This window comes from Magnolia sinica, chromosome 4 (genome assembly GCF_029962835.1).
Source record: "Magnolia sinica isolate HGM2019 chromosome 4, MsV1, whole genome shotgun sequence".
Taxonomy (NCBI): domain Eukaryota; kingdom Viridiplantae; phylum Streptophyta; class Magnoliopsida; order Magnoliales; family Magnoliaceae; genus Magnolia; species Magnolia sinica.
The window spans coordinates 109,877,885-109,904,019 of NC_080576.1; the positions used below are offsets into that span (position 1 = coordinate 109,877,885).

Here is a 26,135-nt window from a genome sequence, read left to right on the forward strand (position 1 = left end):
GGCCATTTTTTTGCAGTCGGTTCTGACCATCCATTTGGTTTGCCATTAATGACCGGTTCGGATCTCCAATCTTAGTGATTCTTGACAAGCATAGGCAAGTTGGGAAAACTCAGTGGATCACCTAAACTGATGATTGGACCACGAGGCGCAATTGATCAGAATCATCCATTTTGATGAGTCGATGGTAAAACAGGGTTATTGATACTTATAGTGCACACATGATATCCAAATTGTCAGGTTGAGTAAAAGATAGTTCCAGCTATATGGAAAAGCTGTTCTTAAGAGCCAGCCAAGCCAAAGAGTCCGGGGGAGCGATTTGTTATATAGGCCACATTCTTTTCAGAATATTTACAATGAAAACTGTGTCCTACTGAGATTTTACGAGTCATTCTTCGCTGAAATTGCTTCCAAATGCACCCTCAGCTTAGATGAACTATGTTTCCTTTAATTTAAAATAAACACTAACAAATCGAACAGGGGCATTGCGAGAATTCTTGACCTCTTGCATTGTCCTTCACTGTAACTGATATGATGAGAAACTGAAACCCGACCTCCCTTCATTAGTTGACTTCAGCTCAAGCTTTTGAAACGGGCTGCAGGTTGAGTGGAAATATGAATAATGTATAACTTGTCTTGAAGATAAATGTCCTTTTAAAAAAAAAAAAATTTATTTATAAAATCTACTTAAAAGGAATTGTGGGCTTGTTAAAGGATATACACAATATACTACAGGTTTCAGTTTTGACCAGTGGGGTCCACAATTCAGTAATGACCAGAGGTCTATTGGGACGGGGTTGCATGGATGATGCCCTGAAAATCCTGAGATTGGAACATTCTAGCCCTGACCCCTGTAACGGGCCTTTTTCCTTCCATTGAATGCGAACTTCCATTGCGTCTCTTTATCCATTTGAAGGCAACAAACTGAGAGGTTAGGATTGTCACATTGAGGAGATTTTAGGGGCATGGTTCAACCATGGTGTATCCTCTCATACCAATGATCTGGATCACTGAAGTCCGAACCTGTTAGGTTTGCAGTTTGAACCAATATTTAGTGATCCAGATCGCTTATCTGATAGGCCCCACCATGGATCGAAGGTATCCAAAAATTTCCTGGATTTTTCTAGCCATCCAATCTTTGGTATTCAGTTGAATGTGGATAGTTCCTATGTTTATTTTCTTGAAAGTCCATTTGCATGCCACCATCAAAGGGTTAGCATTGCCCTCTTGAGGATAGTTCTTGGAATGGCCAACCCATCACAGGGCCCATTAGACAATGGTTTGAATCACTAAATAATAGGCCTCACATTACAAAATGAAAACCTGAGGATACCAGGCATATACTCATCAGAGGATCATATGATACCTCTCCATCTAAAATCATTGAGGTTACATGATCTTACATGCTCCTCTCAATTGCCCCAACTACCTGTAGGCACATAACAATAACATGCATGATATCCAAACTCTGCATCAGGCAGGCCGAACCATGTAAATACAGTGGGCCCAAAATTCATGCTATTCCACTCATAAGCCAGGCCACGTGTAAGATAAAAGTGGATGGTTGCAAAAACCATGCCTAGTAATCCACATACGAACATGAGTAACCCACCTTACAAGTGGACCTACCTGATTTTTGGGCCAGGGCATCTACCAGTGGGTCCCACTGCACAAACGTCTGGAATCTCATACATGCTGACACATATTTCTATGGATACACATGCAGGTAAGATTAGGAGACTGCCAAAATCATTTGGGGAATGACAGAATTTTCAATCAGGCAATGGCATACCTGCTGTTAGGGTCGTAATAGAAGCCATTGATAGAGCCATCACTGCAAGAGAAGCAAACATAGTAAAACCCAGCGATGGTCAAGCCACAGTCTATTCCGACATTCACAAAGTATTGCTCTTTCCATCTCTGCATGGCAACACAAGGAGGATGGTATGATCATGTTTTGGGTCAAAGTAGGAATTATTCTCAATTGATGACAAGTTGAGAGTTGGAAATATATTTTACCATAAATATATATGGGTAGTTACTCAGGTTCAAAGATTTCCCACCATCGGCCTCCACTTGGCCCTAAAAGGAGAAAGGAGAAGTCACATTGCCATATTGAAATGAAGTTCACAGGTCACAGAGAAATCATGCTCTCTTACCAAGAAAGGTGAGAAAGATTGGAACTTGGACCAGTGTCTCACATCATCCTCGGGCCTATTAAAAGTTAAATACAAGACTCATGAACTGAATAAAAAGGGTAACACTGGACTAAAAGAGATAGAAAGATTAGTGAGATAGCTCTGCAACAAACCCCTCAGAGGCTATAATGCTTGAGGAAATAAACGATGCTCGATGGAGTATTTTCTCAGCCCAATAAATTGTACACAGAGGACCCCACCTTACCGCAATCCAAATTGTTCGCTAAGGTGGGATTGGTGGCCCCATGGTGTATGTAAGATACCCTGAACTCTCCACTATCAGAAGATCATAATCACCCTACAGGTCACCCATTACATGGGGCCGACAAGATCAACGAGTAAGGTCAGCAAAGGTGGGCCCAGGATGTAATGTTGCTGGTCGAACAAAAAGCTATTTCTTCTGATCAAGCATAATATAATACTTCATAATGCTTTACCCAATTCAAGTATTCCCTTTGAACATTTTCTATGCTTCCAACATGAAGGGGTTGAAAAGAAGAAAAGGAACCATACGTTGCTTCCCATTTGCCAGTGAAAAATGTATAGTTCTTAATATCAACAATTTCCCCCTCCCAAAATGTCACTACCTGGAAATACACCGAGAAAGAAAATAAAATGATAATTAGATTGTTGTCATGTAACTTTGACTGAAATGCTGTACTTGTAACAATGTGACCGGAATTAAAGAACAATCAGTTGACACCTAACTCCTTTTAAGGTTTAAACTGGCCAATGAAAAGGCTTGCATTGAAGAAACTCTCATGCCAGCCAGCTCCTTCGCCAACACCCAACCCAAAGGGTAAGCAAGCAGATGGTTATAGAGGGACACTTGACATAACACTAAGCACAAAGCACACACGCATATGCAGTTCCCTCATATTAGGAAAGAAACAAAGCTGCCAAGTTGGCAAAGGAGGCAGACACATGTCTCATGATGGGTAATGTTGTAGAAACACAACCTTCTGAAATGACTAGTCATCCACATTTTGCTTGTAATGTATGGTTAAAAATAAGAGTTTTTGACATATACCACCATACCTTTTTGTTATACACACACAAAAAAAAAAAAAAAACCCTCCCTTTTTAGTATTGTCAAATAAATTCTCTCATATTTTAAACACAGTCATAAAACACTTTGTGGTTAACTTCTATCAGAATTGCCCATTAAAGAAGACAGTTGACTCTTAAATTTGATTGTTGATCACATTAAATGAGGCTTGTGTCCTTGATTTATAGAGATAAGAGAGATTTTCATTTTGGGCAAGATTCAAATCATTTGGTTATGTGGGCCCCAACACACCCACATGATCCAAACTGTCTAACATTTAATCTAGACCGTTAATATGTTGATCAAAACCATCTAAATGCATGTATAACCTTTTCATGTTTGCATAAGCGTAAAATGGGAATTTCTCTCATCTCTACAAAGTCAAGGGCAAAGCATTATTTTATGTGGTCAACGGTCACATTTAATGGTCAAAGATGCCCTTCAACGGTCAACTCTAATGAAATTAAAGCATGGGTTGTCTTATAATTGTATATTGGGTGGGGGGGGGGGGGGGGGGTTATTTGGCATATAGCAAAAGGGAGGTTGCTATACGTCAAAAACTCCCATGGTCCATATGCAACAAGAAGAGGTCTGCAAGTCAGATGGTTGGGATTTTTCTCTGGAGGGAATATGCTCCACCCATCCACAGTGGGTCTCACTAGGTGAAGAGTCTAGTTCATAGAAGGTGAACCCAACTAAGCAAAATGCTGACACGAGCTTTAAAAGAAAAGCTGCTAGTACAGGCAGAGCACTGTATATCAACTCCATTTCAAGAGCAGTGAAAGGCCATCAAACCCTTACCCGTCAATAACTGACGGAGGGCCAACGTTTGAACTATTGTTATCACACTATGTAGCACACCCTTGAGATGAAAATATTGTGGGAAAAACTGGGAAATATCACATTTATCGTGTAATGTAGCAGTCTGAGGAAACATTGGAGAAACTTTACAAAAATGGTGGGATCCTTCAGTGGAACATCAAGAGATGTTAAATACACCTGATTGCACACTAAGTCAAAACACTGGAAAAAAACATATGCATAATAGCTTTCCATTGTTTAGGTACAAAACAATACAGTGTTGGACAAACTGTGCTCTAAAATCCCTCTCCAATTGCAGTTTCTCCACCAAATTCCTGTTTTGATCCAAAACAACTTGTGGAGTTGTTAAAACACACCTATAAAGAGAATCCTTGAAACATTGGGTAAAATGGTTCCTTTTTTTCTTATTGACACTTTTCATTTGAAATATTACAGATAATGCCCCAATATTGCACCGGTATTTACAAGAAATCACAAATACCCCAAAATATTGACATGTATTGACAATAGTTTTGTATTCACAGATGGGTTAGTATTACTTACCTGCAATGCTGCAAATATTGTTTGATATCTCGGCCCAACATATTCAACACACTAAACAATGAGATGAGCAATTTCCAAAAGCATGCATAATCGAAAAGCTAACATGATTCAAAAAGAACAAGTCTCGATATTAAAAAAATAAAATAAAATAAAATAAAAAATAAAAAATCAATCATGTGCAGAACCATGTACAAAAAGATGTTTAAATAACCTGAACTTTACACAGACAACATATCCTTTTATCCAGTAGAACCCGGGAAGAAACCAGCAGCTGGTCCCACTAAGAAATGAAAAATGACTTCGAGCTTTTGCTTATGATCATGACTCACCAAGGTTGTGTCTAAATAAAGCCAGTTTGACTGGGTCATCATCATTATCAGCATCCTCATCCTACTCATCGTGCACATGTGTAAGCATGCATGTGCCTGTGTGCCTGTGTGCCTGTGTGTGCAGGCGTGAGTTTTTTAATGTACATGTGCATCTGGGCATGTGTGCATGTGTGTGTGCTGTACCCTGGGCAGTTATGTATAGAAAACTTAAATAGTGGATATCATATGATCACCAACCCCAAATAGTTAGGATAATGCTGAGATGATGATGATGATGATATGACCACCATAAATAGAAAAGCATGGGTTGCAACTTGCAAATGAAACTACTTACTGGAGTATCTGCCAAAGGCACATTAAGCGCTTCCATAGTGCCACATAGATAACCGTGTTCAAGATCACAACCTTGAATCCTTACATTGACCCTCCATGCTTCATCTTTTTGTACACTCGAAACATTTTGAGTTCCAGCAAATGCCTGTTTCACAAAGCTCACAATTGACTATTTATTTATTTAATAAATTTGAAGGATACTCAAACTGAATATTACAAAGGCTAAAGAGAAATGGGCATCATTAAAATTCGGGAGACTTGTCTAATAAGTATTTCTAAGAAGGTAGAAGAATGACAAACCCACGGAATAGCATAATCAACAAATTAGTACTTTGATCTACTTATCAGATGCTAAGGGAGGAGTATTTGAGTCAGAAGCAAACCACCATCTGATACTGTATGTATGAACAAAGAAATTACAAGAAGCAACCACCCATTTAGGTCATTGAATGGTCAGTTTCAACTTATTGCTCGAACACTCGACAATATCCAATTCAAGATTCCTGAAAGTCAGCAATGGGTTTCTCTGTGCAATTCAATGATAAAATAGTTCAGTAGGCATTATTGCAACTAAATATATCATGAAAACTGTGGTGTTGCATGAAGGTTAGTTGGAGAAATAGCAGGTGGTGAATTCAGGCTAGTTCATATAACAGTTACCGGAATGAGTGGATAGAATGTTTAGATGGGATCTATAGACCTCCTTGAGAGTTAGACAGTACCGGTATGTTGATCAAAGATTGTTTTGAAGGGAACAGGTTGAAGGTAGTATGCGGGGACAATGTTAGATTGATGCAGGACATGGAAAATTAAATATGATATTCAAGATTTCATGCTTAGATCCTACCAATTCAGAAACAATCACACAAATTCCACGTCCCACATGAAAATCCAAACATACAATTAAAAAGGGGAATCTATGCGGGTCCAAGCCGACACAGGCTAGGACTGGACCAATAAAAATTATAAACCAAACGATGTCAAAGGGAAATAAAATCAACTACTAGTGCATAAAAATCAGTCCCTAATCCAAGGGATTCCCTAATTTCAATTCAAGGAACCCTAAGGTGATAAAAATGGGCAAATCAATTAGGGATCATGTAATCTAGGGTTAGGATTCATGAAAAACGGCGATGAGAGGATAAAAACCTGAGCCAAAAGATGATCCCGCGTGTGGACAGCAACAATGGCCCAGACGGACGTGCGTGTTATTCCGGCCGCACATGTGTGAGACCCACTATTCAGAAAATGGCCACCTTGGCCCTGATCGGCCAGGGATGGACTCCAAAACCCCCAAATCTCAGCTCGATCCGATGTACGGTTTGTGCGTGGTGCTCCGCCGAAGTTTCAGCTCGCCTGCGGGCCGAAATCTGGAAACCTGTTGTAATGAAGAAATCTGATGCAACAAAATGACAAATTTGAAGTACGGATGGTGGGGGAAAATGGAAAAAAAGATGATGAAAGATGGGGGTGAATTGGGATCGATGTGGCTTCGCACCACAGTAGTTAGCCCTTCGAAAAGGGAGGGCTTCGCATCCACTTTTGAATTCTTTCACAACTCATAAAGAGAGCAGAAAAATAAAAGCAGGAATTTTTTATTAACTTCAATGAATTAAAAGAACTACAAGGGGTGCCTATTTATAGGAAAAATCCTATACCCCAAAACTCGCACCATATGTGCAACCTATTACTTGGCGATAAAGTAAACTAAAATAAAAACCAAACAGAGAAATCTAAAGCGTTCACAATGTTCTAAATAATAACAATAAGCAAAACCTAAAATATGAAATCAATCTGACGAGTGGGCTACAATCATGAGATCCCATGATGGGCTTTTTTTGACTATCGGGCCCACTTTTCTGAACCAAAACTTGTCTTCTAATTAGGAGGCCCTCCCTGGACGTCGTCATCGAGCCAGATCGATGGTGGGGTCCTCCTTCTGCGTACGTACGTGCATAGGGGTGGTGGAGTGCAGGCGTGCGTGTGCACGATGTCCTCATCAACTCTCCCCGGCTGCGAAGATTTCGCCATCGGTGAAATGAAACTCCTAAACCGCTCTAGGATGTCGGGATCAAGTCTCTGAAGCTCCTCCTCAATGAGCCACGCGCTGTCCGAAGCTGGGCGTGACTTCCATTTAACTAGGTATTTCTGAAACCCGCCATCCGACGTGAAAATTATCTCATGGTCCAGGATATCCTCTATTTCCTCTCTGGGTGTGTGAAGGCTAGGTATGAGAGGTAGAGGCTGGGATGAAAGGTCGGGAAGAGGCCATGAATCAAAGGGTAAGGTTGGGACATCAGGATGGGTGGGTGAAGGGCCGAACAAAGTATCAGTGAGTCCCTGAAAAGCAACTAGATCCTCCACATTGAATGTGGAACTAATTCCCATGAAAGGTGGAAGATCTACCTCATACGTATTGAGACCGTTTCGCTTTATAATTCTGAAGGGCCCAGCGCTACGCACATGTAACTTACGAACGGCCCCTGTAGGGTACCGTTCGGGCTTGATACGGACCATCACAGAGTCCCCAATATTGAACTCTTTGAAACGTCTATGTAGGTTTGCAGAAAATTTGTAATGCTCATTACTAGTAGTGATCTTTCGCCTAATTTCTTGATGTAATGAATGTATGTGATGCGCAAAAGACTCTGCAGACTCTGATGGCCTATGGAACAATGACATGGGGATAAGATCAATATGTTTCCTAGGCTTATAACCAGTAACGACTTCAAAAGGACTTAGACCTGTGGACCTATTGATAGAACTATTGTATGCAAACTCGGCTATGGGTAGTACGGCGTCCCATGTCCTGGTATGCTCCCCCACTAAACATTGAAGTAAACTCCCTAAGCTCCTATTAACCACCTCAGTCTGGCCATCGGTCTGAGGGTAGTAGGCAGAAGAAAACTGGAGCCTAGTATTCATCATGTGCCATAGTGTCTTCCAAAAGTAACTCATGAATCTCACGTCACGGTCAGACACTATGGTTTTTAATAACCCATGCAGTTTGACAACCTCACTAAAGAACAACTTGACAACATGAGAGGCGTCGGAGGTCTTAGAACAAGGAATGAAGTGGGTTATTTTAGAGAAACGGTCTACGACAACGAATATGGAGTCATGCTTTCGAATAGTCTTGGGAAGTCCAAGCATGAAGTCCATACTGATGTCCTGCCAAGAGATGAATGGGACTGACAAAGGTGTATATAATCCTGTATTCTGTTTCCCCTGCTTTGCCAGTTGACAAGCACGACATTGCCCTATAATTTTGGCTACGTCCTCCTTGAGGCTTGGCTAATGAAATCTATTCTCCACTAGGGCAATGGTCTTGTCACGACCGAAATGATCTGCAACCCCCCCTGAATGTAACTCCTAGACAAGAAAATCGCGAAGGGAGGTGCGTGGCATGCACAAGCGGTCACTCCTAAACAAATATCCGTCCAAAATCAAATACTCACTATTAGCTCCTGACAGACTCTCTAATAAAGACATATACACAACTCCAAAATCTGGACACTCAAAATACTCTTCTTTGATGCGCTCAAGGCCCGTAACTTCAACGTTCATGGAGTTGAGTAATGCGACTCGACGACTCAACGCGTCGGCAGGCTTATTCTCTACACCGGCCTTGTGCTTAAGCACAAAAGTGTACTCTTAAAGGAATTGAACCCACTTAGCATGCCTGGGGCTTAATTTCTTTTGAGAGTTCAAGTATCTTAAGGCCTCGTGATCTGAAAACAAGACGAATTCTTGCGGTGACAGGTAATGTCGCCAATGGTATAGTGATTGCACTACCGCGTAGAATTCCTTATCATAGGTGGAATATCTTTGCTTCGCCTCATTCAGTTTCTCACTAAAAAAGACGACAGGGTGCCCTTCCTGACTAAGTACTCCTATGCCGACTCCTGACGCGTCACATGCGACTTCAAAAGCTTTTAAAAAGTCTGGAAGTCGCGTGACTGGAGCTTCGGTCAGCTTGACCTTTATCTTCTTGAAGGCCTTCGAGGCAGCCTTTGTCTATTGAAACTCTCCCTTTTTTATGCAGTCCGCGATGGCAGCCACAATGGAACTGAAGCCTCGAATGAACCGCCTATAAAAAGTGGCTAAGCCATGAAAGCTGCGCACCTCATGAATATTGCGGGGTTCAGGTCAATTAACGATGGCCTTGACCTTCTCGGGATCCGTTGATACGCCCTCAGCTGACATAATAAAACCTAAGAAGATCACACTAGTAGACAAGAACGCGCACTTCTTTAGGTTGGCGTACAACTTCTCAGCCCTAAGGATCTCACAAACCTGCCTCAAATGGTTGAGGTGTTGCTCCTTAGTCATGCTATAAATCAAGATATCATCAAAGTATACGACCAGGAACTTCCCCATGAAGGGTCTCAACACTTGGGTCATCACACGCATGAAAGTGCTTGGAGCATTAGTTAACCCAAAAGGCATAACTAGCCACTCATATAGCCCATCCTTCGTCTTGAAGGCCGTCTTCCACTCATCACCAGGGCGTATACGGATTTGGTGATACCCACTTTTGAGGTCGATTTTTGAGAAGATAGTAGCATTAGCCATCATATCTAGCATGTCATCAAGACGGGGTATGAGAAATCGATACTTGATTGTGATTTTGTTGATGGCCCTACTATCAACACACATCCTCCATGTGTCATCCTTCTTAGGTGTAAGAAGGGCGGGCACGGCACACGGACTTATGCTCTCTCGAATGAAACCCTTCTCTAGGAGTTCATCAATCTGCCTCTTCAACTCAGCGTGCTCCTTCGGGTTCATTCTGTAATGTGGGAGGTTTGGTAGAGTTGCCCTAGGGATTAAATCAATGGCATGTTGTATATCCCTCATAGGGGGAAGCTCATTCGGTAAATCATCAGGAAAAACATCACGAAACTCATGTACTACCTGAATGGCCTCAGTGGGTAACTCTACGCTAGTCTCTAGTACACTCTCCCTAACCACAAGGGCGTATATCATCGAGTCCGCCTCCATCTCTCACTCAAAGTCTTTGGCATTCAAAATATGGAGCGGTTTGGACTTGGACTTCGACTCCTTCACTTCTTTTGGGCCGCTCACACCACTCTGTGTGGTGAACTCTTTTCCAGTTGTATTCTTAGGTGACAGAGGATTTAGCTTGACCTTCTTGCCCTCAAACCAGAATGTACACACATTTGAATGACCAAATATGGTAACATCCCTGTCATAGAGCCACGGCCTGCCCAGAATGACATGACCCACATCCATAGGAACAACATCACACCAAATTGTGTCTTTATAAGATCCGAACTGAATAGGGACAAGACAGCGATGCGAGACTGGAATGAATGTTTCATCAACCCAGGAGACTCTATAGGGCTGAGGATGGGCTTCCAGCTTTAAGCCCAAACGACTCACAGTGCTAGTCGATGCCACGTTGGCACAACTACCACTATCCACGATCATCTTACAGCTCTTTTCCCCATATTTTACATAAGTGTAGAAGATCGTGTTGCGGCGCCAGTCATCAGTGTTCTTGGCTTGAGCCAGGGCGCAATGCACAATTTCGAGGGTCACAGACTCTTGTGCTCCCTCTTCCTCATCACTAGGGGTTCTGACTGGCTCATATTCCTCCTCCTCATTATCAAACTCTGGGGGTACTACTTCTACTTGCCCATCAATAAAGAGTACTTTGGTGCCCTCTCTCGTGCCGTACTGGTGAGCAAAGTGACAAAACCCCTGACACCTAAAATACCTAGTGGCCCCACTTCCACGTGAACTAGACCCGACAATCTCTTTACCCTTATCATCCTTAGGTCTGGGCTGAACATTAGGGGAAGGTTTGTTTTGGAATCCCGTGTTAGGTCTAGCCTTAGAGGGGTTGGCCTTAGTACCGGATTCGCGAAAGTCAAACCGCCTTCCCACAGATGCTTTAAGGTATTGCTCGATATCTAACACAACTTGGTACAAGTGTTCGATAATGTCTATGTCTTTGGCGAGCAATTCTCTCCTAATGTCAGGACGAAGGCCCATTTTAAAACGAGCAAGGGTGAGTACGGGGTCCTCATCAACCTCATAGCGGGTTGAGTACTCTTCGAATTTTTCAATATAGTCAGCAACACTCATGAAATCCTGTCGAAGAGACTGCCACTCCTCAATCAACTGCATGCGATAAGAGAAAGGGAGATACTTCTCTTTCAGCGTTTCTTTCATTTCTCCCCAATGGACTATTGGGAGTTCCCTCGCTCTTTCTTTTTTTCGCTCAACCGTCGCCCAAAACTTCTTTGCTTGACCCACAAGCTTCATCTTTGCGAATCGGACTCGTCGAGCATCCGACATATCATACCACTCAAAATAGTGGTCCATATCCGCCAACCAATCTAAAAAAGCTTTAGGGTCTAAGTGGCCATCAAAAGTAGGGGCATCTACCCTAACTCCCTTGAGGAGTTGTGCATCTGAGTCATATTGATCATGATGTCCCTCACGGGGTGGGTGCACAAGTACGCGCCCATGACCAGCTCCTTGGCCGCCTCCATTCCTTGGTCTAACCTCCTGACCAACTGCCTGAGATCGGGCATCCTCCCCAGTGGTGGGGTTTGCCCTGAAGGAGGCCTCTATTTCTTCGAGGCGTTTATCTATGTGTTGTTCCAAATGCTTATTCAAGGACTTAACTTGTTGGGCTACCTTGGCCACTGTTTCTTGTAGTTGCTCCATGTTTAGTGTGGGGTGCAAACCGAAACCGCGACCCATACGTGTGGGCATACACTGACTTGCTCAAGTTAAGGACCTGCTATGACAACTATATGCGTTTAAAAACTAAATGACCCTACAAGACTCTATATGAAGGAGACTACACGCTGTTACTAAAATTCAGCTATATATGATGGACTGAATGCATGAAGGACTCAAACAAACTAAACCCTAAATATGTGGTGAATTCCCCTCCAAGAACCCTAGGCTTTGATACCAAATTTGATGCAGGACATGGAAAATTAAATATGATATGCAAGATTTCAGGCTTAGATCCTACCAATTCAGAAACAATCACACAAATTCGACGTCCCACATGAAAATCCAAACATACAATTAAAAAGGGGAATCTATGCAGGTCCAAGCCGACACAGGCTAGGACTGGACTAATAAAAATTATAAACCAAACGATGTCAAAGAGAAATAAAATCAACTACTCATGCATAAAAATTAGTCCCTAATCCAAGGATATCCCTAATTTCAATTCAAGGAACCCTAAGGTGATAAAAATGGGCAAATCAATTAGGGATCATATAATCTAGGGTTAGGATTCATGAAAAACGACTATGAGAGGATAAAAGAAGATAAAAACCTGAGCCAAAAGATGATCTTGCGTGTGGACAACAACAATGGCCCAGACGAACGTGCGTGTGATCCCGACCACACATGTGTGGGGCCCACTATTTAGAAAAAGGCCACCTTAGCCCTGGTCGGCCAGGGATGGACTCCAAAATCCCCAAATCTCAGCTCGATCCGATATACGGTTTGTGCGTGGTGCTCCGCCGAAGTTTTAGCTCGCCTGCGGGCCGAAATCTGGAAACCTTCTGTAATGAAGAAATTTGATGCAACAAAAGGACAAATTTGAAGTACGGATGGTGGGGGAAGATGGAAAAAAAGATGATGGAAGATGGGAGTGAATTGAGATCGATGTCGCTTCGCACCACGGTAGTTAGCCCTTCGAAAAGGGAGGGCTTCGCACCCACTTTTCTAAACCAAAACTTGTCTTCTAGCTAGGAGGCCCTCCCTGGACGTCGTCATCGAGCCAGATCGATGATGGGGTCCTCCTTCTGTGTACGTACGTGCGTAGGGGTGGTGGTGAGCGGGCGTGCGTGTGCACGATGTCCTCATCATAAATACTCTGAAGACTTTTGGGTGGGTGGCCTTATCTCCCTCAAAGATTCCCTGGATTGTTTTACAGGTAAGATGGGCTAGAACCCGAGACCTCAATGTTGAAACACACCTTGTCTACAATTGAGCTACTGGCTTGAACTGAGATTATATGAATTAATCCTTAGAATGGTAGTGTTGGTCAAATATTGTTTTGAATCTAGGGAGGAAGAATGGTGAACATTGTGTTTAGAAGAAACCAAACGGACCTCGAAACAAACCTTTTGTAGACATTACTGGGTTTTTTTTTTTTTCTTTCTTTTTATTTTTATTTTTATTTTATTTTGTTTTTTTTATCAACTCTTCATTCTTCCTCATACACCCCCTCATCTTTACAATTAATTAGGTGAAATTTATGACCACATTGGCACTTTCCACAATTAATCCTTTCTAATTTTGGACATCCTTCCAAATGCTAAGCACATTTTCTGAGGCCCCATTCGACACATATCATAGCACTATTAGCAAAAACGTAGCTTTTTACTATATATGTACACACACACAACTTCAACCATCACAACATAATCTTAATCATCACAAAATAATCTTATTCAAGCAACACCATCCACACAGCTGTAGGACGAGTGCCAAAATGGACCTTAAGGGCCTATTTGGGAGCCTGGATTCGGAACCCCCTTGATTTGAAATCCTCCTATTGTGTTTGGCACCCTGGATTTAGAATCAACTTCAATCCAAAAGTAGCTATGCATAGTATATTTACAAGGGTTTGAATTTAATTACTAAATCAACTTTAATAACTCTAATTAGTGAATGTATGTAATGTTTGACACAATGGTTGTAATAAGCCCATTGAAATATATACTTTGCCCGAAAATGATGAAATTCCAAGTCTCGGATGGGCCATAAGCACAAGATCACATCCGAGTGACTAACCAACGATTTTTAACCGTTGATTTACATGGGCAATGTTTGGACGGCGCTGATCATCATATTAAAGTAATTATAGTGATGCAATTGATAATCTAATTATTTTGGGATATCATTAATGGGCAATGTGTCCAATAGATTAATGGTCTAGTGACACACATGTTACACGTGCAACTCTTGGAAGGATTTTAGATGTAATCCAAGCTTTCACTGTGGATTTCAAACTCCCTCTTTGAGGGGATTTGAAACCCCTAGTTACTTTATGGTGCCAAACAACTAGGGGATTTGAAATCCCCTCAAATCCCCCCAAATCCATGGTGCCAAACGACCCCTAAAGAAACTCGTCAGTCTCAAATGAAGCAACATGAAGTGTCGGTGGAAAGTCCTGCCAGAAAATACACACACACACACACATGTGCGGACAAGCACACAGGAGAAATCAGAAGATTTAAAAAAAAAAAAAAAAAAAAAACTGACTGGGGCCATACATATACATTGGCTGCAAGATTTCTAAGAGAAGTGAAAGCAGACAGCTAGCAGGACAGATAATTCATTAATCTGGAAAGTTCAGCAGTGAGTAGTGAGATGGTAACCCGATATTGTCAGTTTTAGGTAAACAAATAACTAGTTACTAGGCTAAAAAACAATCAGCTGAAGTATCTTCATAACATTTTGAAGAGATAACATCAGCACCATAAAAGTTTTATTTTATTTATATTATTATTATTATTATTTGAAAGGTAACACTACCAGGCATTGAACCCTGGATCACCGTAAATGTATGTACTCTTCCTCACTCAAACACATGTCCAGACATTGGTGCGCGCATGTGCATCAAATGCACACATGTTCATGCCCTGCACACACACTATTACAATACTGGAAATTTTAATTACAGACTCTGCAGTCTGAATCATAGCATTATTATGCAATCTCTATGATCCTTTACTTTCTGTACCATGGATAATGTGTTTGTACTTCACCATCAATACATGAAACAAAAGATACTCGGGAAAAAAATATGGCAATTCGGTATTTCAGTTATGTTAATAGAAGCATGAAACTTAAACAATACCATCTCCTACTAATAACCCAACCAATATGGTGGACTCAACGAAAGCTATCTGAATATTGTGGATTCAGTGTACCAATTCCTACATGAACTCACCTGTCCCACACTCAAAAGTGAACAAGCAGAAGGGAGAGCACTTCCAGGATTTGCACCTTCACCTGTGGGAAATCCATTTATGATAAAATAGCATAAAACAAATTTGAAAGAAGACATGTTAATGAACAGAAAAGGTGTTAAGGGTTCAGCGCATTCTTTATGTTCTTTACCAGATCGATCTTCATTGAAGGAAGAACTGAAGGAAGGTACCAGAAGATGATTTGTCAGAAAATTAAAACTTAATCTATATTTATTGGTAAACTAAATACTGCCTATTCTATACAAGTAAAACCCTTGTAAAGCTTAAAGCTTACTACAACTTAACAAGGCAAAGCATAGAAAGATAAAGTCTCAAATTTAGTATAAAACAAAGCAAGTCAGCTTGAAAGGGACGATGAAATGAACATCAACATTAGTAATAGTTGAAGTTAATGTTGATTCATACCACGAAAATTAAAAGAATTCTCAAGCCAGGAGATGGATAAGAATGAATAACGGATAAAAATGAATCATCATCGTCTACACCTTATGCTAAAAAATTGGGGTTGGTGACATAATCCTTTTCCACCATTCCACTCTATCAAGGGCCATAACTTCAGTTAAGACCATAGGTCATCAAGTCTTCTCTTATACCTCCACCCACATTATTTGGGTCTTCCCCTTGCCCTTTTAGAGCCTTCAACTTGTACCAACTCACTGCTTTTCACCAGAGCAGTTCTTGATCTTCATTGCGCATGACCAAACCATCTACGTCTACTTCCCTCATCGAATTACCTATTGGTGATACTCCTAAGCCCCCTCTTCTAATTCTATCCTTTCCTGTCCTACTACTTATCTATCTCAACATCCTCATTTCAGCTACACACTCATCCTATGAACGGGTTGTTTCATAACTTTCCAACATTCTGTCCCATAAAGGTAAACAGATAAAAATGAATAGCAATAGAAAAAGAATGCAATGAAATATAAACAGCTAAAAGGAGGCCATCATTTGACAACATTTATGGAAGCCCAAGAATTCAAATTGAATGATCAGTGGTACTTCTTTTTTATTTTTTGAAATGTAATTGTCAGTGGAACTTTAGATTAATTGACTGAATATGACAATCTCTTGAGTTCCCTCAAATGCATTCATTTCTAATTCTATCATTCCCTGTCTTACCACTCATTTGTCTCAACATCCTTATTTCAGCTACACTCATCCTACGAACATGTTTGTTAACTGCCCACCTTTCTGTCCCATAAAGGTATACAAATAAAAATGAATAGCAATAGAAAAGGAATGCAATGAAATGTAAACAGCTAAAAGGAGGCCATTGCTTGATGAGATTTATGGAAGCCAAAGAATTTGAATTGAGTGGTCAGTGGTACTTTCTTTTTATTTTTTGAAACGTAATTGTCAGTGGAACTTTAGATTAATTGACTGAATATGACAATCCAATGTTGATTTGATTTGCATTTTGGATATCGGACATGCCATAGTCATTTTAATTCATCAAAATGATACCAATAAAAAAAAACAATAATTCTTCAGAATTATCATGGTAGGCGAAGTTCCAATGCCATTTAAAGAGAACCTTGCTAATGGTCCTTAAAAATGTGGCCCTGTGGCTCAATGATCCACAACCTTGACCTGATTGATCCTGTTGATGATTGAGTGTTCCTCAAAATTTCCAACATTGGAAGCTCCTAAGGATCGATGTTTTAGCCTTTTTTTCCCAGACGAGTATTTTTAAAAAAATAAATATTAATCATCCATTTGTCTGCTTCATCCATGGTGGGGCCCAGCAGTTTGATGTTCTGGATCACTGAAACATGGAACGTACTTGCACGGAACGATCCATATCAGATGCACCAGTACCCGATAATTCCTGAATATTAGATGCCCCTGATCCAATGTCTTCAACCTCGAACAACAATCCCATCATTCTGTTGTATAAGAATTACAATAGCTCCAGTTCCCAATTATTTCCGCTAATCAGTTGCAGCCACAAGGTGAATATTTAAGAAAAGGACACAGATTTCAGTTTCCAACAAAGATTGTAAATTTCATCAGAGATAAAAATGACAAACATGAAAAAAAAAAAAAAGGGATCAATCACATTCCACTAAGAGATTCATGAATATCAAGCAAAACCATTGAGATCTCTTTTTCTTTTTATTTTTTGGAAAAATTCCATCTTCATAATCGAAAGATAGATCGAAATAAAAGAAAGAAATCAACATCAGATTCATGAAGAGTAGAACTTCCATCACACAAGATGCAAACCCGAGGAAAAACTAGGGTTACATAAATAGAATCCAAATTTATAATATAAACCCTAACCGTCATTGCAAAAAGAGAAAATCCAGATTACATCAGGACCTGAAACTTGCGAAGGAGCTGAAGTCTCCGCTACTCTCACAGGCATTTCGTCGAACGATCGTGGGCCGGATCTCAATCAACGAAGCAAAAGATCGGAGAATCTCTGCCTCTCTCCGCCCTTCGGTTTTATATAAACATCGAAGAAAAGCAACCACTCCTTCGAGAAAAGGCGCTGGCGAGATATGGGGCCGGTCTGAGCCGGCGCAAGGCCGGGAATCGAACCGCCTCCCGTCCGGTTAGGTAGAGCACAGCACAGCGACCGGAAGTTCCGGGTTTTCATTCCTTCAAACCGGTCTAAGTTGGGGGTTTGACCGCGTGGCTACCGGATAACCCGGTCGAGACAAAAAAAGCCGCTGCAAGCGAACCACGATGCTTGCTAAAATACTCTGCGATGTATTGTTGTAGAAGACGTCGAGAACGTAGCCGTTCGACCTGGGATCATGTTCGACGATCCAAATCGTTGATCTAATGAGACATGCAGCTGATAGTAGATGCGTCAAAATTATTGTAGATCTACGAAAAACAAACATTCAATCAATGGTACAAAAAACAACGGTTACCGAGGCCTCTATAATCAATGGAAATATATTAAGCTATCAAAGTGTTGAAACTCTCTAAAGTTGTCCTTTTCTTTTTTATCCCCATCCACGATTAGATATATTATACAAACGGTCTGGATCATTGAAATAGAACCCACATCCAGCAGCTACGTACCCTATAACAATATGTCGATGTGTATGCTGTAAACTTCGATCGGGTTGTTTAACCGCGTGGGGACCGGCTAAAAAGGGATCGGGTCGAGTGAGAGAAATAACCGGTTCGTCCGGTCATTTTTCGGCTCTCTTCTCGGGTTATAAACAGCAAAGACCAAAAGCCCGTCTCTCTCTCTCTCGAAAGCAAGAAAAGGGAGGGTTCTTTCTCGCCTTTGGTTTTTTTCGTTTCCAAAAGCCTACGAAAATCCGAGTAAGTTTTTTCTCATTTATCTGTTATTTTATTTTATTTATTTTATTCCTTTTATTTTTATATCATAAGTAATCGTACACGTGGCATATATTTACTTTAATCTGAATTTAGGCCTTATTGTGGATTGTAAGACTCACTAGATATGTTTAGTCCAATTGGTGGCTGCCAAATGGACGGTTAAGATGTGTCCTTTATGAATAATAGTAGAACTAGTTGGACCGTTGAGCTACGGTTCAACTAATGTATTAGCACCAATGAGTTATGTATGTTCCACATCCAACCCATCCAAAAGACTGGCCTGGCTATGAGGATGGCCTGCTGGAAGTTTCCTGCCGGACCACTCATCAGATGGGTCACACGTGTACTTTAGATCAGATCAACGGCTCTTCATGTTTTCTAGTGTGTGAACCGCACCGTTAGTGCATCGGCCTTCATGGTGAGGCCCAGATTTTGGATGGGTTTGATATGAACTTAAGATGTCTACCTGATTAAACTTGAAAGCTCTTTTGTTAAACCCAAAATCTGGGAACTACAGGAAAGAGTTGGAAGTAGGCCAAGAGCAGCCCAATAAGAGAGATGGTTCACATTCAATGAGCAAAATAAACGGTTGAGATCACCCGATAAGTGTGAGTTTTGGGATTTGCTCCATCCACAATGGGGTCCATAATTTGGATGGTCTAGATTGGCGTTTCCATCTCTTATTAAGTCATCGCGAGCACAGAAATTCCCCTCTCCTCAATCTAAAACTGCAGCGTGGTGCACCTGGATGAGATCCAGACCATTGATCCTATGGACAATCTTGTGGAGGATCCATAACTCAGAAATCACACGGCTCAAACAACCATAGTCACCTTATTGTTGGTCTTCAAATGGCCATTAAAAGGGACTATCAACAGACAAATGAGAAACAATCCACTCTCGATGGGCCAGTGATCACTGGGATCATTCGATCAGTGTGGTTTCTGGCCCACCATGGTGGGGCCACGCTGTGAACAGCCCAGATCTCATCTACATTCCACACATACATTTTGGAAGTAGGCCAAGAGCAACCCAATAAGAGAGATGGAAACATGTTCATCTGTCCACATTCAATGAGCAAAATACGGTTGAGATCACCTGATAAGTGTGAGTTTTGGGATATGCTCTATCCACAATGGGGTCCATAATTTAGATGGTCTAGATTGGCGTTTATGTATGCCATAGGAATGGGGGATGAGCGGTTTGAGTTGTCGCAAACGCGGAAATTCCTGTCTCCTCGATCCAAATTGGACCGCGGTGCTGATGGATGATATCCAGACCATTGATCCAGTTGACAATCTTGTTGAGGATCTATAACTCAGAAATCACAGGCTCAAACAGCCATACTCACCTTATTTTTGGCCTTCAAATGGCCACTAAAGGGACCATCAACAGACAAGCGATCAACAATCCACTCTTGATGAGCCAGTGATCACCAGGATCATCCAATTGGCGTGGTTTCTGGCCCACCATGGTAGGGCCACACTGTGAACAGCCCAGATCTCATCTACATTTTGTACATACGTTTTAGATCCAGGATGTAGTGTTTTCTCTCTGTCAAGGACACTATCTAAACTCAGTTCTATCACATGCCATGAAATGTTTAACATCGATTAATATTCGATAATCAGATTAATTATATTTTTAATTAGTTTTTTTTTTTTTTTTTTTTTCTTGGGGGGGCTTGTTGTTAGAGTCTGATGACATCGGGGTCGGAAATCATACCCATTAATTCGACACAGAAGCACGATCCAGCATGGAAGCATTGTCAAATGATCAAGACAGGCGATCGGACTCAGCTCAAATGCATCTACTGTGGGAAAATTTTTTCAGGCGGCGGTATTCATCGGATAAAAGAACATCTAGCAGGCCAGAAGGGAAATGCTGCTAGTTGCCTTAGAGTGCATCCTGATGTCCGGCGGACCATGCAACAAAGCTTAGATGGGGTTGTGGTGAAAAAGAAAAAGAAGCAAAAGATTGCTGAGGATATTCGAAGCTATATGCCAACCGCCAATGAATTAGGACCATTAGCCAACCAAAGTGAAGTCAGTACAGGCCTCCAATTGCTTGCATTGCCCGATGGGTTCGAATCGAATTTGGTTTTGTCGGCAAAGAGAGAGGACAGTGTGGCCAAAAGTTCAGATAAAAGAAAGAGAGCAAGAGTGAAGAATTCTTCTCCTCCTTTGGCAATTTCCAATGTGCATCCGATAGTTAAACTCGATCCAATTGGTAAACTTGATACGATTAACAAACTTGATTCGGGGGCCATGAAAGCGAAGGATCATATGCATATGGCCATAGGCCGGTTTCTTTATGATGTTGGGGTGCCTCTCGAAGCGGTGACTTCGGCGTACTTCCAACCAATGATCGACGCCATTGCATCAGTTGGGCCCGGGCTTGAAGCACCCACGTATCATGACATCCGGGGTCGGATCTTAAAGAGTTCAATTGAGGAAGCTAGAAGTATGGTGGAACAATATAAATGTTCATGGGGAAGAACTGGATGTTCGATCATGGCCGATGAATGGAAGACTGAAATGGGTAAGACTTTGATAAACTTCTTGATCTATTGCCCTGAAGGAACGATGTTTTTGAAATCCATCGATGCATCATATGCAATCACGTCCATTGACTCTCTCTACGAATTGCTTAGGGGAGTAGTGGAAGAGGTCGATGTTAGAATTGTACTTCAAGTAATTACAAACAATACCGAAAATTACACCGCTGCTGGGAGAAGGTTAATGGAAACCTTCCCAACTTTGTTTTGGACCCCGTGTGCCTCTCGATGCATTAATTCAATGCTTGATGATATTGGGAAATTGGATATGATAACTAATCTTCTTGGCCATTCGCAATCAATCACGAAATTCATATACAATCATGGTGTAGTTTTGAATATGATGAGAAAGTACACAGGCGGCAAGGACTTGCTACATCCTATCAACACCCGATTCGCCACAAACTTCATTGCATTGCAAACAATGGTTAGTTTGAAAGATAGATTGAAGGCTATGGTTACTTCACAGGAGTGGATGAATTGCCCATATTCAAAGAAACCGCTTGGTATTAAAATGGCCGATCTTATATGTAGTCCATCATATTGGTCAGCATGTAGTACTATCATCCGTTTAACAGAATCGCTCGTGCGTGTTTTGAAGATGGTTGATAGTGATGAAAGGCCTGCAATGGGCTACCTATATGCAGGTATATATCGTGCAAAAGAAGCGATTAAGAAAGAGTTGAAGACAAAGAAGGATTACATGGCGTATTGGAATATTATCGATGGGAGGTGGGACAGGCGGCTGCACGGTCCTCTCCATGCGGCGGCTTTTTTCCTCAACCCTCGGTTTTTCTATAGCATCCAAGGCGATGTGCATAATGAGATCATGTCAGCGATGTTGGATTGCATAGAAAGATTGGTGCCTGAGATTAAAATCCAAGACAAAATCAACAAAGAGCTGAGCTCATACAAGAATGCAACAGGGGATTTTGGACGGAAGATGGCAATTCGAGCTAGACATACTTTGCTTCCAGGTGAGAATTCTCTTTCAGATATTTTAGTTCATCAATGATATTTATTTATTTTTTTCTTCTTATGATTAGATACCACAGTTGTTCTAATTATAGATCAAAACCTGAAAATTTGACTCAATGTTCAGCTGGTTGGGTTGATTGGAGGACTCAAGTCAAATCGATTCAATATTAATAATCATAATATTAAAAATAATAAACCGGTTTGTAATATTTATTAAAGGTTTTATGATTGTGAGTTTTTTTTATTTTTTTATTTAAAAAAAAATTATTTACACACACACACACCCACCCCTACACACTCATACTGTAGTGGAATTTCACCACCCATGGGTACTCGAACCCTTGACCGGGTGTTGAAACTCCTAAGAGTCTACCACCGGATAAATAAATAAACTAAATGAAGCAACAACTCAATGTATGGTGCATTGTTTAAGGCTATTGCCTCTCTTGCTACATGTTCTGGGTTAGAATCCTGCTTGCTCCTTTTGCATTTGTTTTTTAAAATAAAAACAACTTCACAAACTGAGTGACTCAGATCGAGTCACTGCCAAGTCATGTCGAGTCAACTGAGTCTTCAGGCTGATTAAATAGTCTTTCCAAGTCAGAACTGAGTCCAGCTCAGGACCAAGTTTCCTGATTACTCTGCTCGAAATCTCATTGAGTTACTCAGCCAAGTTTTGAGTTGAGACGCTGAGTTTTATAACTTTGGTCTGAATTATGCTTTATTTTGAGAGGAATGATGTGATCAGTCCCATCTGAAAGAAGCCATTTGGGACCCACCTGTATGGATAAAAGCAGCCGATCTCATGTTGGTGGGCCCTACTTTACAGTGCCAATGAAGTGTGTTTAAGTTGCTCATCAGCTAAGTCCCTTAAATGATGGTTTTTATTTGAAATAAGCTAATTCTTTTGAAATTTTGATCTTTGTAGCTGAGTGGTGGTCTACATATGGAGGGGGTTGCCCGAATTTGACACGTTTGGCCATTCGTATTCTCAGCCAAACCTGCAGCGCAAGTGGATGCAAACGGGATTTGATTCCTTTCGAGCAAATCCATAACCGGAGAAGAAACCGATTGGAACATCAACGGCTCAATGACCTTGTGTTTGTCCAGTACAACTTGCGGTTGCGGCAAAGGTATTCAAAAACAATTGTTCATTAATATTACTCATTCCATCCGATTTTGTATGTGCTTTAGTTTGAAAAACTATTAAGGGTTTTTACTAAGGTCATCACCTTCATGGGGATGTTAGCAATGTCCCCAAAGCTCTTAAATGACATGTGGGATGCTTAATCATCAATCAGGACAGTTCTTTCAATAGTATAATTGGGAGCAAGCCATGGTGCAAGAATCACACTGATTGGATGATCATAACCCTTTGAATGGGGCCAATTTGCTTACAACCATCCGTTATTTATAAGCCACAGATCATGTGATTAGAATTATCAAACCAAATTGCTTCTTTAGAATCATAAGTAACACAAAGTTGATGATTAGACCTATTTTCTCTTCTTGATCTTGACTCTGTTTTCATGATATTGATTGGATGTTTAGGATCATCTGATTAGTTTGATTTTTGCACCATGGCTTGCTCCTAGTTGTATGAATGAATGAACAGTTCAAATCAATGATAGGCCATCCCATGCTTCATCTAAAAAATTTGGGGACAACGTTGCTAACATCCCCATTAGCAAAACCCAAACTAAAATATATGAATTTTGGATACTTAGGAAACAACTGCAGAATACATTCCTAGACCCTATTTCTGTTGACGCTATCGACATTTTAGAAGATTGGGTCTTAATAGAGGAGTCACCCTTTGAGGTAGATGATGGTTCGAGTTGGATGGCGGTCGAGCAACCTGTAGAAAACAGCACATATTTAGAATCAACAAACGACGATTCTGATGGTGTAGCTACAGGTAAACATATTTCTTTATTCTAAAGCTTGTCTGTTAAGAGTTAAATAGTTAGGAATCTTCACACACCACCAGTTAGACATGAACTACAGATGCTGGCCACCCAGCTCACAAGCTAACATGTCGCGTCTGTACACATATCTGAACCATGCATAAGGTGGGCTCCACAAGGAATCAACCTGGTTTGATATTCAGGGCAGCCACCTTGTGCAAAGTAGTGAGCTGTTTAGATCAGACCTGCTAACAACCTGATTCAAATTACAATCGTGGCCCATATATTAACAGACCCGCCTGAGCTTTTTTCCAGGCTATCTTCATCTGGGGCCCACCTCATGCACTGCTGGGATGTCCTACGCACATGATAGGTGGACTGGGTTGTATACGAACAGGCATTTCTTCTTAATTAGTAGTAATTAGCTTAACTGAGCAATGGGTCAGGTTTTGAAGATGCGGAGATCTACAATGGGATCAGAGATGAAGACGATGAAGGGGATGGAAGCTGATAGAATGATGAATTTACAGAATGTAATGGTCATAACTACTGTTTTACCTCGTCACTATACAGGGCTTCAGAGTCGGGGTGGCTCTTTATTTGTAATAAGTAGGAAATGATGTATAGTATATGTGTAGATGCCTCAAGCTGGTGGTTGAAATTTATTGAAGGTTGGAGTTGAAATTAAAGATCAAAATCATGCCCTGTTTTTGTATGTTTATTGTTAATATAATGAAGATTTTCTTTCCTTTTTGTACTTTTTGATTTTGAAATTGTAATTATCAAACATGACAACTTAGTTCAAAAACTCGACTCGACTCAACTTGATGCACAATCCGGTCGGGTCAACTCAGTTGACTCAACCGAGTCTTTGTTGGCTCAACTCAATATATTAATAACTAAAATGATTTTTTTTTTTTTTTTCCGTGGCTGTTAATATGTTGGGAATTAGTATCACACACACACACACACACACACACACACCAAATTTGCCATAATTGAAGCACTTGGCAGTTTGGTACCATGTCTCTTTACTTTGGAAATAGAGCTTGGCATTTTTTGAATTTTTACCAGAACTCCAGTTGGCTAGGGGAGTGACTTGTCGAGTCACATTGATTCGACTGAGTTTACAAGCCAACCCAATGAGTCTTGCCAAGGCAATCAAGTCAATCTTGTACTCGGCTCAAAATCTCCCTAAGTCCAGTTGACCGTAGTTCCAAAACTTGGTGGGTCAACTCGAAACTTAGCCTAGTAGACTCAACTTGACAAGATTTCAAGTTGAATCTATTGGGAACTCGCTGGAGAGCCTGACTCAATTGAGACTCAACAAGACTTGTTCATTGACTCAAAAATTTGGTTGACTCAATTCGACTCGGCATGCCTTGACAGAGTCACCCCCATGGTCAACAGTTTGACTACTAAAAATGGCGTGACTCGACTGAGTTGCTCTCCCAGTCAACAGTTTTGAGCGCTAAAAATAGTATGACTTGACTGAGTCACTCGCCCAGTCAACAGTTTGACTGCTAAAAAAATGAAATGCTTGCAAGAGGATTTGAACAGAAACCTCCATAGATATATGACTTAGTCATTTTATTACTTTACACATTCTAAGAAATTTATGGTTTTCTCACTGTACTTTAAATTTGATTGTTAAGACATCGAGTTGAGTCCGTTAAAGACTTGGTTGAGTCTTCGAGTCTTCCCAACCCGGTTAGACATTGAGTTGAGTGGAGTTCTCGAGTTTTTTTTATTATGAGTTGACTCGATGGAGTTCGAGTCACTGTATTTTGGGCATGACATATGCCGTACATGCTACAGGTTCACCCGGTTGAACGCCACCATTAACATCTGGAGTGATACGGACAGTTGGATGATCTTTAATTTTATAGACAGTACTTGTTCAGAAAATTTGAACATGGAAATTGAAAACAGGGTGTTAGACAGTAGAGGAATTACATGATCCTGACTGAAGGTGATCCAGACCATTTGTCTACTGGGCCTAACTTTGGATGAAAGTTCACCTTGATAAGGCATGCCTAATTAACTTTTTTAATATGTAGCCAGCAAAAAGATGATCAAGAAGATGATACATTCAACAAGCCGTGTTGAAAACTAC

The 26,135-nt window shown here is 41.0% G+C and overlaps 2 protein-coding genes across 4 annotated transcripts; one reads left to right on the forward strand and one right to left on the reverse strand.

The window, feature by feature from the left end:
• Positions 1 to 151: 151 nt before the first annotated feature.
• On the reverse strand, positions 152 to 18,483 carry LOC131243783 (uncharacterized). 2 transcript variants are annotated; one of them, XM_058243362.1, is made up of 9 exons: positions 18,311 to 18,472; positions 17,597 to 18,028; positions 15,232 to 15,293; positions 5,272 to 5,415; positions 2,709 to 2,782; positions 2,157 to 2,211; positions 2,017 to 2,079; positions 1,790 to 1,917; positions 152 to 593 (listed from the first exon to the last, which is right to left on the reverse strand). In XM_058243362.1, exons 2-9 carry the CDS (start codon positions 17,640 to 17,642, stop codon positions 515 to 517), a joined length of 651 nt encoding a protein of 216 aa, XP_058099345.1. In that variant the 5' UTR covers positions 17,643 to 18,028; positions 18,311 to 18,472; the 3' UTR covers positions 152 to 514. The 2 variants fall into 2 exon arrangements, with proteins under 2 accessions (XP_058099345.1, XP_058099346.1); XM_058243363.1 differs by having other exon boundaries at positions 498 to 593; positions 1,790 to 1,831; positions 18,311 to 18,483.
• LOC131243782 (uncharacterized) lies at positions 18,481 to 24,776 on the forward strand. Of its 2 annotated transcripts, XM_058243360.1 has the most exons (5): positions 18,481 to 18,559; positions 20,272 to 22,111; positions 23,041 to 23,245; positions 23,840 to 24,030; positions 24,466 to 24,776. In XM_058243360.1, the coding sequence occupies exons 2-5, from the start codon at positions 20,278 to 20,280 to the stop codon at positions 24,528 to 24,530; spliced, it is 2,295 nt and encodes a 764-aa protein (XP_058099343.1). In that variant the 5' UTR covers positions 18,481 to 18,559; positions 20,272 to 20,277; the 3' UTR covers positions 24,531 to 24,776. The 2 variants fall into 2 exon arrangements, with proteins under 2 accessions (XP_058099343.1, XP_058099344.1); XM_058243361.1 differs by lacking the exon at positions 23,840 to 24,030.
• Positions 24,777 to 26,135: the final 1,359 nt, after the last annotated feature.

Excerpts from the sequence above, each read along its gene's own strand:
- LOC131243783 (XM_058243362.1), bottom strand. The coding sequence starts at position 17,642 with ATGCCTGTGAGAGTAGCGGAGACTTCAGCTCCTTCGCAAGTTTCAG. Across the intron at positions 5,416-15,231 it reads CACTTTTGAGTGTGGGACAG|GCATTTGCTGGAACTCAAAA; the intron begins GTGAGTTCATGT and ends TTTGTGAAACAG. Across the intron at positions 594-1,789 it reads TATTACGACCCTAACAGCAG|CCCGTTTCAAAAGCTTGAGC; the intron begins GTATGCCATTGC and ends CTCAACCTGCAG.
- LOC131243782 (XM_058243360.1), top strand. The coding sequence starts at position 20,278 with ATGACATCGGGGTCGGAAATCATACCCATTAATTCGACACAGAAGCAC. Across the intron at positions 23,246-23,839 it reads AACTTGCGGTTGCGGCAAAG|GAAACAACTGCAGAATACAT; the intron begins GTATTCAAAAAC and ends TTGGATACTTAG. Across the intron at positions 24,031-24,465 it reads TTCTGATGGTGTAGCTACAG|GTTTTGAAGATGCGGAGATC; the intron begins GTAAACATATTT and ends GCAATGGGTCAG.